The 12,913-nt window shown below is 39.8% G+C and overlaps 1 protein-coding gene across 1 annotated transcript in view; it reads right to left on the bottom strand.

Moving 5' to 3' along the window:
- LOC122540627 (NF-kappa-B inhibitor delta-like) overlaps positions 1–12,913 on the bottom strand; it is a 123,932-nt gene that overhangs the window by 3,018 nt on the left and 108,001 nt on the right. Inside the window, exon 10 of the mRNA XM_043676599.1 lies at positions 8,262–8,378. Within this exon, the coding sequence (XP_043532534.1) occupies positions 8,262–8,378 (117 nt within the window). The remainder of the gene's footprint in view (positions 1–8,261; positions 8,379–12,913) is intronic.

Genomic DNA, 12,913 nt, shown 5'->3' with positions numbered 1-12,913 from the left:
ATCTGCCACAGGGAAAGCACGCTCTTACATGAAACTCCATGCCAGGGAGAAATAAAGATTGAGAGACCACACACTCTCTCTCTCACACACAAACACCCCTTCCCCCGACATTTACCACATATCAGCCAAGTAACCATTCCAGTGAGTTTCATGGAGGGTTTCTTTCTGTGAACCTTAGTGAGCTATCTTCTCTAACATGCCTGACACCCTATGCACCACATCCCTGTGACTCCTCCCCGCAACCACCCCCCCACCTCCCCGCCCTACTCATTGTGTTCTCCCACCCACTGCAAACAGATGTATTGCCAGTGTGGAGACCTCCGAGGGTGCCGGCACCAATGCCATCTTTAAAGCCCAGCCATGTACCCGGTCATGTGCAGGCAGTCTGCAGCTGCTGAGCATGGGGTTCCTGACCATTGCCTCAGACATGTCAGGTGAAGGGAAATTGGCAACCCACTTTGCTGATGAGGAGTTGGAGAATCTGTTGGAAAGGGTGCGAGGGGCTGGGTGGTGCAGCACTGCACACAGAACATACCATGAACTTGAGGAGCAACCAGTGAGCTGGAGTTACCAGGTTACTGCTCTGACTTTCCAGTTGGGAATTGTTACCATCTAGTTTATATCAAATGGCATGAAAGAATGGATAACAATGATGTAAATTTATACAACTTGGAGGACGTCGCTGCATGCAAATCTGCCTTTCACTGCTCATTAGCAAGAATCTTGTCTCACTGTCCAACACTTGGTTGGAAGATGGAACATGTTGCTCTTGAAATCAGGTAGCTCCTTGGGAGAGGTGCACATGCACCAAATTTTTTGCAACTGGGCTTGGGAAGATTCTGCCCACTGTTGAACATACTGAAAGGTTCCAAACTTTCCTTTAAAATATTACTTAGAATGAATTAAATACATGCCCATTGATTTATTCTGGTAGATTGAAAAGTTCTGTCATCTGTGGCTCAGTGAATGTAATATCACCAATGAGTCAGAAAGTTGAGGATTCAAATACAATATAAAAGTCTTGAACACACAATCAAACCTAACAGAACAGTGCAGCACTGAGCTGTTCGTTCGTTCCAAATTGGTCTGGAATGTCCTGAGGTTGTGAAAGACAACTACATATATGCAAGTCCTTTCTTATCTCTTTCATAAACAAAACTTCTATTGCCATTAGCGTTCTAAAGGAAACTAGCGCTATTCAACTTCGATGAAGGTATTGAGAAAAAGTTTTAATTACCATTGAAATGGATGTTTTTTTTATGGGGGTGCTTGATCCCTGTCTGTTTTCATACTGGCAACAAGTTGAAAAACTCCTTGAGCGAAATACATTTGAAGGCAATTTGAACCAAGTTTCTAACTGGCACTAAAACATTGCACAAAGCTACCCTCAATTTGGCACAGAGAAGCAATCTCACTTATACAAATAGGAGGGAAGTCTAGTTCCAGGTAATGGAAAGAAAAACATGCTGGAGCATGACAATTATGAGATGAGAAATGAGGACGACTATTGGAACACACTGGTGTAAGATTATATACTAATGATGATCATCATAAATTGGCTTTGTGGGCTTAACCAGATCAGTCTTGTTCCATTTTTTTGGAAGTAATGATCAAGAATTACATGTAATATTGCACATTACTGTTAATGTCTCAAATATTTTGATAGTAAACTGATGAATTCCACTCCATAATGAACCTTTCTTCCTAGATTATATTACTGGTTTCAAGTGCACTAAATTAGCTCCAATCGATAGAGAGGTTTTTTTGCACAGATCTAATTTCTTCTCTAATATTTTGGATTAGTGCCCGTTTTTATTGGGGCCTGTCTCTACAGGCCAATCATACACACCCTTCGTCTTATTTTCTGGAACCCTGTTGCTGGCATTTCGTGTTTATGCTTTCTTGCAGGTACATGTTCCATAAAACAGTATCAATTTACCCATAATTGTCAAATACATGCAAAAACGCGTAACATTTACTTCATAGTGCCCCTGTTTTGTTATTATAACAACTGTATTTCCTGCACAAAAAAGTTTGGAACTATTATTTCTTCCAAAGAAGAGTCATGTTTCATTCAAAATATTAACTTTGTTTCTTTCCTGAGATATGCTACCAGATCTGCTGAGTTTCTCCAGTGCCCAACACTTTGTTTTAATTTCAGATCTTCAGCATCAACAGTATTTTGCTTTCATTTTACTGTCTTTAATTGTTGCTGTTATACATGTTGCATTGAGATTCATGCTACATTATTGTTTGAAAACCTAAAGTCTAAAATGGAAGAACAATGTATAGTTTTGTGTTTGATTGGTATTTCTATTTTTTTGTGCATTAAGAGGGGGAAAGATATAGTTTTATTTTCATTTTTAAGTTCTGTTTGTAGTTATAGAGTGTCTGGACATTTGTTTACATGCTTTTTAATAAAACAATTAAACCCTTGAAGTGAACAGTTCAGTCCATTAAAATATGGTAAAATGAAAAATAACTGTTGCCCTGTGATAGGGATCCAGTGTCACAGAAGGTCAGAACTATTCTGAAATAAATGCAGTGTGCAGGTTCATTTAGAGAGGAAAGGTCCATAGAAGCAGATGTGTTGTTAACAACAGTTTCCAAAAGAGTCTGGGCTGAAAAAAGTTTGTTTTAGAGAAAAGCATCTGGAAAGTTGGTGAATCTGTGGACACTAGATAGTGGAGTTACATGCTAAACTAATAAAAATACTGGTCAAAAAATTGCTGGAAATGGAATATTTGAAGAGACCCATGTATTTGCTCTAAAGATGCTTAGAAGTCAGTAAGAAGAAAGCTCTAGACACCAATGACAGCTACGTCAAGTGAACAAGGAACTCTAGCAGGGAGACAACATGGTAAACATTTACTGAGGTTTGAGTATCTGAAAGGTTGTTGTTGGGGTAAAAGGGGTAATCTTTATTTCCGGTATTTATAATAACACCAATTTAAATAGTTCTTATGAAGAGTAACACAGATCCTGTTTTCTTTTGTATGATAGACTTTTATGATCTTTTGTTGAAGTACAATGGCAGCCTCGTGCGAATATGTCTGTAACTAATCACCATAATAAACACATAGCAAAAATAAAAGTTGTGATTGATCAAGCAGGATTTTACTCTGAGATCTGATTTGTCCAGTATTCTCATAGGCTGGAATTATAACAATAGTAAAAGGAAAAAGATGTACCAAATGTAATAAAATGTAAAGTACTGGGAATGGACAGCTCAATCAAAACCTTGAAAATGAAGGACAGAGAGCAGACATAAATTGCTGAAGCTGTAAAATAACACATTATGTCTGCTTTTAATGTCTTATGTTAGGAAGGATGAAAAGATCTTTTTTCACTGAGATCAAATAAACAATGAGAATCTTGAGTTAAGAGAATGATCCCAGAAAATAGTTTTCTTCAAAAGTGAAAAGATGAGGAAAAGGTGTGATCATATTGATCAAAATCTTGAAAGGTTTTGATGGACTGACTTGAGAAAAACTATTTCTGCTTTATGAGAAGGCAGACATAGAGTCATAGAGTCTGGGGGAGATATTAAATGAGTATTTTGTATCCGTATTTACTGTGGAAAAGGATATGGAAGATATAGACTATAAGGAAATAGATGGTGACATCTTGCAAAATGTCCAGGTTATGGAGGAGGAAGTGCTGGATGTCTTGAAACGGGTAAAGGTGGATAAATCCCCAGGACCTGATCAGGTGTACCCTAGAACTTTGTGGGAAGCTTAGAGAAGTGATTGCTGGGCCTTTTGCTGAGATATTTGCATCATCGATAGTCACAGGTGAGGTGCTGGAAGACTGGAGGTTGGCAAACGTGGTGCCGCTGTTTAAGAAGGGTGGCAAGGACAAGCCAGGGAACAATAGACCAGTGAGCCTGACCTCAGTGGTGGGCAAGTTGTTGGAGGGAATCTTGAGGGACAGGATGTACAAGTATTTGGAAAGGCAAGGACTGATTAGGTCTAAGATTAAAATGAAGGAAGTGGATTAGTGAGCTTTCTTATTTGGAGAGTTGCTAGAAGATGAAATGTTGTATTGCAAACAATTAAGCCCTTAGTAACTTTCAAAAGGCATAAGGCTAAAAATTTTTTAAAACCCAGCAAAATAGTTGAGTTAGACGTATTGATCAAAGGCATCATACTTCAAAATGGAGATCCAGTTTGGTGATTTCCAAATATAGTTGCTCTTTTAAAAAAAAACTGATTGTCCTTTCTGAGAAGGGTTGTCACAGGTATGATAATCTGAATCGCCTCTTTCTCAGCGGGAAAACTTGACTGAATTTAGTTTGGGAAAGTGTTAAATGACTGGCAGCTGTAATGAATCACCCAATGGCATTTGAGAACATCTTGAATCATTTTTCAAGATGGGTCTCATCTTCCTAAAAACATAAGATGCGGGAAAAGAGAGAGATGACTCAACAAGATCACAGCTCATCCTCTGCTTCAACTTTCTTGCCATTTTCCTATATTGCTTCATTTATCCAAAAAAAGTCTTTCTTTCTCAGCTTTCAGTGTGTTCATTGACTGGGAATTCATAATCGTCTGAAACAGAAAATTCTGAAGATTCAAACACTTTGAACTAAAAAAAAATTCTTTTCATCTCAATCCAAGGTGACTGGAATCTTGTCCTGAGACTTCAGTTTGGGTGAGCTGATGATGCTCAATGTGCAGTGACAGGCAGCTTGCAAATAGAGTCATAGAGTCATATAGCACGAAAACAGACACTTCAGTCTAACAAGTCCATGCCATCCATGTTCCCAAACTAAATTAGTCCTACCTGTTAGCATTTGGCCCATGTCCCTCCAAACAATTCGTATCCATGTACTTATTTAAATGTCTCTCAAACATTGTAATTGTACCTGCATCCATCACATCCTCTGGAAGTTCATTCCACATATGAACCACTCTCTGTGCTCCTCATTCTTTTTAAAAATCTTTTCCCTTAACTGATGGGAATATTGGACAAATCAGATCTCAGAGTAAAATCTTGCTTGATCAATCATAACTTTTAATATTTGCTATTAGTTTACCATGGTGATTAGTCACAGACACATTCACAAGAGGCTGCCAAAGAACTTCAACAAAAGAACATAAACATTTATCACATAACAGAAATATAGGATCTCTGTCATACTTTATGAGAATTGTTTGAAAATATGCCCCATATTCTTGAAATACTGTACCTGAGGGAAAAGACACCTCTTATGTATACCTCTCTTGATTTTATAAACCTCTATAAGGTCACCCCTCAACCTCCTATGCTCCAGTGAAAACAGTCCCAGCTTGCCTAACCTCTGCTTATAACTCAAACCCTTCATTCCCTGCAACATCCTGTTAATTCTCTCCTGAACCCTCTATGGCTTAATAATACCCTTCCTATAACAGGGCGACCAAAACTGGACACAGTACTCTCCAGAAGAGGACTCACCAACATCCTGTACAACCTCAGCATAACATCTGAACTCCTATACTTGAAGGTCTGAGGGATGAAGTGTACTAAACACCTTCTTAAGCACCATTTCTACCTGTGGCGCAAACTTCAAAGAATTATGTACCTGAACCTTTAGGTCTTTTGTTCTACAACACTACACAACACTCTACTCTTAACTGGTTTTGTCTTTGTTTGTTTTATGAAAATGCAATACTTCGCATTTATCCAAATTAAACTTCATCTTCCACTCTTCAGCCCATTGATCCAATTGATCAAGATCTCTTGGATAACCTTCTTCACTGTCCACAATACCACCAATCTTACTGTCATCTGTAAACCTACCCACTGTATTTTCTATATTCTCATCTAAATCATTTATATAAATGACAAAAAAAAGCAGACCCAGCACTGATCCCTTTGGAACATCACTGATTACCAGACTCCAGTCCGAGACATAACCCTCCACCGTCACTCTAAGTCACCTGACGTTAAGCTAATTTTGTATCCAAGTGGCAAGCTCACCCTGAATCCTGTGTGATCTAACTTTACTAATTAGTCTGCCATGTGGAACCTTGTCAAAAACTTTAATGAAACCCAACTAAACAATGTCTACTGCTCTGTCCTCATCAATCTTTTTGGATACTTCCTTAAAAATCTCAATCAAGTTTATGACACGCAGTTTCCTGTCCACAATACCATGCTGACAATCCCTAATCATTCCTTGCCTGTCCAAATGCATACATATCATATCTTTTAGAATCAGTTTCAACATCTTAACCACCATCAAAGTCAGACTCACAGGTCTATAGTTCCCAAGTTTCTCTTTACATCACTTCTTAAACAAAGGCACAACATTAGCCACTCTCCAGTCATTTGCTATCTTACTCGTAATTATAGGTGATAGAAATATTTCTGGAAGGGGCCCCACAATTTCCTCCCTAACTTCCAACCAAGTCCTGAGATATACTTGATCAGGTCTTGGAGATTCATATTTTTAAGACCTCCAGCACTTCCTCTCCTGCAATGTAAACTGCCTTCAAAGTACCACTATGTTTTCCCCTTCATTCTCTAGCCTCCATTTATTTTCCCACAGTAAAAACTGACATGAAATATTCATTTAACATCTCTCTCATCGCCTGAGGTTCTTCAAAGATCACTGTAACTGAATTCAAAGTAACTGAATTCTTGTTATCAGACTTTTGAATGCCTCCCACGTATTCGACATCCCTTTACCTATGAACAGTCTGCTCCAATCAATTTTTGAGAGTTCTTTTCATACTATTAAAATTTGTCTTACTCCAATTAAAAACTTTAATTTTATTCTTGTTATCAGACTTTTGAATGCCTCCCACGTATTCGACATCCCTTTACCTATGAACAGTCTGCTCCAATCAATTTTTGAGAGTTCTTTCATACCATTAAAATTTGTCTTACTCCAATTAAAAACTTTAATTTTTATGGATAATTGATCCTGTTGTGTGATCACTTCTCTAAATCTACTAGTTATCACACCCAGTGTCTCTTGCATGCTATCATTGACATTAAAACCTAGAAATATGCAGCTAAAATAGCACCTTATATGTAAAATAAACTACCTTTCTTTACCCAAAGAGTTAATGTTAGGCATGCAAAAAATAAGAATGTTTTTTGAAAATCAAACGTATAAATCTTAATTTAAGTGTAAGGAGGTTTCAGGTTGAACATTTTTGGAAGATCAGCATCCTACAAATGGCATAGGACTCTGCTTAAAGTCTTGAACAAAGCAAAATCTGTTCTGACAAAATAAGTGGCTTGCTATGTTGAGGTCCAAACCTTGATCTTATTGTTTGAAAACAATTTTTATCTACTCAGTCCCAAGTTCTGTGCATATTTTGGGGTAGAACAAATGAAAATTGATACTATGATCTAACCATTAGTGAAATCTGATTCCTCTGCAACAAAACCGATACCTGCCAAATCCTCTTTCCACTTCAAATCAAACAACTGATGATGCTGCAATCTAATGGCTTCCAAGAAACATTGAGACTTACTAACTGCTGATCTATTCCTACAATTAGAGTCATAGGGTCATAGAGATGTATAGCATGAAACAGACCCTTCGGTCCAACCCGTGCATGCCGACCAGATATCCCAACCTAATCTAGTCCCATCTGCCAGCACCCGGCCCATATCCCTCCAAACCCTTTCTATTCATATATCCATCCAAATGCCTCTTAAATGTTGCAATTGTACCAGCCTCCACCACTTCCTCTGGCAGCTCATTCCATACATGTACACCCTCTATGTGGAAAAGTTGCCCCTTGGGTCTCTTTTATATCTTTCCCCTCTCACCCTAAACCTATAAACCTGGGGTAAATTTTACCCTATCCATGTCTCTCATAATTTTGTAAACCTCTATAAGGTCACCCCTCAGCCTCTGACACTCCAGGGAAAACAGCCCTAGCCTGTTGAGCCTCTCCCTATAGCTCAAATCCTCCAACCCTGGCAACATCCTTATAAATCTTTTCTGAACTCTTTCAAGTTTCACAACATCCTTCCGATAGGAAGGAGACCAGAATTGCATGCAATATTCCAACAGTCGCCTAACTAATGTCCTGTACAGCCGCAACATGACCTCCCAACTCCTGTACTCAATACTCTGACCAATAAAAGAAAGCATACCAAACGCCTTCTTCACTATCCTATGACTAAAATATTTCACCAATAATGTAATTAAGTTGAGATCTTAAATTGCCTTACATTTGACCTAACCAATCTTGGTGTATGTACGTCATTAATTAATCTTTTCTCTTACTGACGATTTTTAAATAAATATCACAAACCTTCATGTTGACAAATTCATGTGACCTGCTGCCACTGAGTTTCAGAAAATAATCCAACAGTAAGAGGTTTCCTTCCTGAATTGCGAAGTGTGCCACTGTTTTATTGCTTTTCACATCCTGTTTATAAGAAACAAAACTAAGTTTTAATATATGCATATGTACTGTCGGCTGAATCTGGTGATGAGGCATTCTATCCAGTGCCCCATGCATCTTGGCATGTAGTGGAATCTCAGAGCATATACTTGGTTTAGGTGGTAACACTGTGTTATGGGTTCTCCTTCCAAACCCACAACCACTACTATCTAAAAGGAAAGAGCAGCAGATGCATTGGGAAACCACCAGCTCCACCAAGCCTGACTCGGAAATGCATCACTGTTCCCTCAGTGTTGCTACGTAATAATCCTAACCTAATGATATTGTGGCTCTACCTACAGCACATGGTTCAAGAAGGTAGCTCACCACCACTTTCTCAAGGGCAACTAGGGACGATCAATAAATGCTGCTCAGCTAGCAGCGCTCACTTCCCGAGAATGAATGAATAAATGAAGTCCCATTTCAGCACTTGTGTGATGCAGTACCAAGGTAATGATGTACTCTCAGTTTCTGTGCAGAATGCATCAAAACACACTGAAAATTCCTGTCATTACATTCTTTTTCAATAGCCACAATCGTCCAGATTATTTGACCTATTTCTGCTTTGTGAAGTCGTGGTGTACAAAATTAACTACTGTGTTCTGCCCATGTAATAAAAGTAGTGACACATCAAAATTACTTAATTTTTGAAGAGCTTCATAATGAATTTTGACAATTTGATAAGCTGCCCATGTAAATGCAATTTCTTTCTTTTTCCTCACTTTTCTTTTCTCAAAGTATTCTTGATCATTGTCATGCTCCTTGCAGTCCTCACTTTCTCCTCCATGCTCCTTGATAGTTGTCCAAAAGAAATAGAATATTTCTTCATAGGATCTTTAGAACATAAAGTAGCTGAACTCAGATTGTGGTCAGTAATCTTGCCACAGTTAGTTTCAGAGCATTCATAACATTGTTGTGGGAGCAGAATGTCTACCTGGCTTCTTGCAAACATTCACAACCAGGGTGTGGTGGTGATGCAATGGAAATATCTCCAGCCTGGTTGCACTAATGAGGACATGGGTTCAAATCTCATCAAGGCAGTCTTTTTTTCATTATTAAGAATCCATCTGGTTCATTAATCTCATGGAAGCAAATCTGTTCTTGTTGTGTCTGGCCTAAATGTGACTCCAAGCCTACGTTAGTGTGGTTGACCCTTAAGTTTTCTCTGAAATGGCCTAGCGAGCCACTCAGCTGTGGGTGGCTCATGACCCTCTTTACAAAGACAACAGGCAGTGGGCAACAAATTATGACATTAGTTTTGATGCCCTTGTCCCATGAAATAACAAAATAAAGTGGAAGGTATCAAAAGGTATAAAACCACTTTTAAAAAATTGAATACAAATAAAAAATTTCAACGTAACTAATCTTTGTAATCTCATAAAGCTCCAGATAACTAAATCTTCAGTTTCATCTTTAACTGCTCTAAAAATTACTGAAATTACTTTTTTTCTGGTGTAGGAAGTTGAAACAAAATCAAAATAACTCTACATGAAATTAAGGTTTGTGTGATTCCCAAAGACATTAGCTTTCTGTATTCGTCACCATATTATATTTTGGATGAGTTACATTCTTGGTGAAAGACAAAGGATACACGGTGTAAATTCTATCACTAACCTCTTCTCTATTTCCTTCATCAGTTCACAATTAAAGTAGAGAGGCAATAACTACCATCCAGATAATTGTCCATTCCACTCCATTTCTAGTCTAGGCAGCCATAGTATTCCTATACTGTCACACTGTGGTGAGATCATTGAACATCAATCACAGATTGAATACAGAACATTTCTGGTCTTATTTCTTCAGCCTAGTAGCTGAGAAATTGGAGGATTCTTCTTTTTTAAAATCATGACTGAAATTAGAAACTTGTACAATGTAGTCCTCTTGTTGGCACAACTCCTAGATACATCGGTAAATGCTGACCTCTAACAAGCTTGTTTAAAATCTCTAGCCTTGTAAAAGGCAACCGAGTGAAGACTAGCACATAAATTAAGGATATTATCATATGTGTGCTCCTAATTACACTAGCTGAAAATGTGTTGCTGGAAAAGCGCAGCAAGTCAGGCAGCATCAAGAGAATTGACGTTTCGGGCATGAACCCTTCTTCAGGAATGAGGAAAGTGTGCCAAGCAGGCTAAGATAAAAGGTAGGGAGGAGGGACTTAGGGGAGGGGCATTGGAAATGCGATAGGTGGAAGGAGGTTAAGGTGTGGGTGATAGGCCGGAGTGGGAGTGGGGGCGGAGAGGTCAGGAAGAAGATTGCAGGTTAGGAAGGTGGTGCTGAGTTCCAGGGTAGGGACTGAGACAAGGTGGGGGGAGAGGAAATGAGGAAGCTGGAGAAGTTTGAGTTCACCCCTTGTGGTTGGAGGGTTCCTAGGTGGAAGATGAGGCACTCTTCCTCCAACCATTGTGTTGCTATGGTCTGGCGATGGAGGAGTCCAAGGACCTGCATGATCTTGGTGGAGTGGGAGGAGGAGTTGAAGTGTTGAGCCACGGGGTGGTTGGGTTGGTTGGTGCGGGTGTCCCAGAGGTGTTCTCTGAAACGTTCCACAAAGTAGGCGGCCTGTCTCTCCAATATAGAGGAGGCCACATCGGGTGCAGTGGATACAGTAAATGATGAGTGTGGAGGTGCAGGTGAATTTGTGGCAGATATGGAAGGATCCCTTGGGGCCTTGGAGGGATGTAAGGGGGAAGGTGTGGGCGCAAGTTTTGCATTTGTTGCGGTTGCAGGCGAATGTGCCGGGAGAGGAGGTTGGGTTGGTGGGGGGTGTGGACCTGACGAGGGAGTCACGGAGGGAGTGGCCTTTTCGGAATGCTGATAGGGGAGGGGAGGGAAATATATCCCTGGTGGTGGGGTCCGTTTGGAGGTGGCGGAAATGACAACGGATGATACGATGTATATGGAGGTTGGTGGGGTGGTAGGTGAGGACCAGTGGGGTTCTGTCCTGGTGGCGATTGGATAGGCGGGGCTCCAGGGCGGAGGAGCGGGAAGTGGAGGAGATGCGGTGGATAGCATCGCCGATCACGTCTGGGGGGAAATTACGGTCTTTGAAGAAGGAGGCCATCTGGGTTGTATTGGGGAGATATACTGTATCTGGATTTCCAAAAGGCATCTAATGAGATGTCACACAAAAGGGAAAAACACAATAGAAGGGATCATGTTGTTGGGGTAATGTATTAGCATGGATGGAGAACTGGTTAATGGACAGGAAGCAGAGAGTAGGAGTAAATGGTGAACTTCAAATTGGAGACTGTAACTAGTGGAATGCTACAATGATCAGTGCTGGAGCCTCAGCTACTGACAATACATATTAATGAGTTAGATGAAAGAATCAAGAGTAAAGTATTTAAACTTAATGACAGTACAAATCTAAAAACTTAAAATTCACACAACACCAGGTTATTGTCCAACAAGTTTATTTGGAAGCACTAGCTTTCGGAGCGCCGCTCCTTCATCAGGTGGTTGTGGAGTATAAGACCGTAAGACACAATTTATAGCAAAAGTTTACAGTGTGATGTAACTGAAATTACCTGATGAAGGAGCAAGTCTCTGAAAGCTAGTGCTTCCAAATGAATCTGTTGGACTATAACCTGGTGTTGTGTGATTTTTAACTTTGTACATCCCAATCCAACACCAGCATCTCTAAATCGGTACAAATCTAGATGGCAATGTAAGCTGTGTGGAGGATACAAAGAGCTGGCATAGGTTAAGTGAGTGGATAAAAAGACGGCAGGTTAAGTATAACATAAAGGGGCGGTGGGATGGTTATAAGAATAGAAAAGTAGAATTTTTTTTAGAAATGCATGCTGTGAGAAACCTGGGTGCACTGAAACAACGAATACAAAATGGGCAGACATAACAAGCAGTCAGGAAGGAAAATTGTGTGTTGATTTTTACTACAAGAAGATTGGAATACAAGAATAAACTGGTTTTACTATCATAGCATGGGGCTTTGGCGAGACTGCACCTGGAGTACTGTGGGCTAAATTGGTCTCCATATTTAAGGAAAGATGTACTTAAATTGGAGGGGAATGGTGGGCCTTCACTAGATTTGGCCCTGGGATGAAAGGGTTATCGTATATGATGACTGGCTGCGCAAATTAGACCTATTCTCTTTGAAGTTTAGAAGAATGAAGGGCCATCTCATTGAAACATACAGGACCCTGACAGAGCTTGTCAGGGTAATACTGAGATGATATTTCTATGGGCTGGGGAATCTAAAATCTAGGGGCTTTGTTTCAGGATATGGTGATAATCTTTACGACTGAGATGAGGAGAAATTTCTTTACTCAAAGAATTGTGAATCATTTGAATTATCTACTCCAAAGTGTTGTAAATGTTCCATTCAAAGTTTGTGAGAAGATTTGTAGCTCGGGTGCTCGTTGTTGTGGTTTTGTTCGCCGAGCTGGGAATTTGTGTTGCAGACGTTTCGTCCCCTGTCTAGGTGACATCCTCAGTGCTTGGGAGCCTCCTGTGAAGCGCTTCTGTGATCTTTCCTCCAGCATTTGTAGTGGTTTGAATCT

The sequence above is a fragment of the Chiloscyllium plagiosum genome, chromosome 35, assembly GCF_004010195.1.
Source record: "Chiloscyllium plagiosum isolate BGI_BamShark_2017 chromosome 35, ASM401019v2, whole genome shotgun sequence".
Lineage (NCBI taxonomy): Eukaryota > Metazoa > Chordata > Chondrichthyes > Orectolobiformes > Hemiscylliidae > Chiloscyllium > Chiloscyllium plagiosum.
This window is presented reverse-complemented; position numbering and strand designations above follow the sequence as displayed.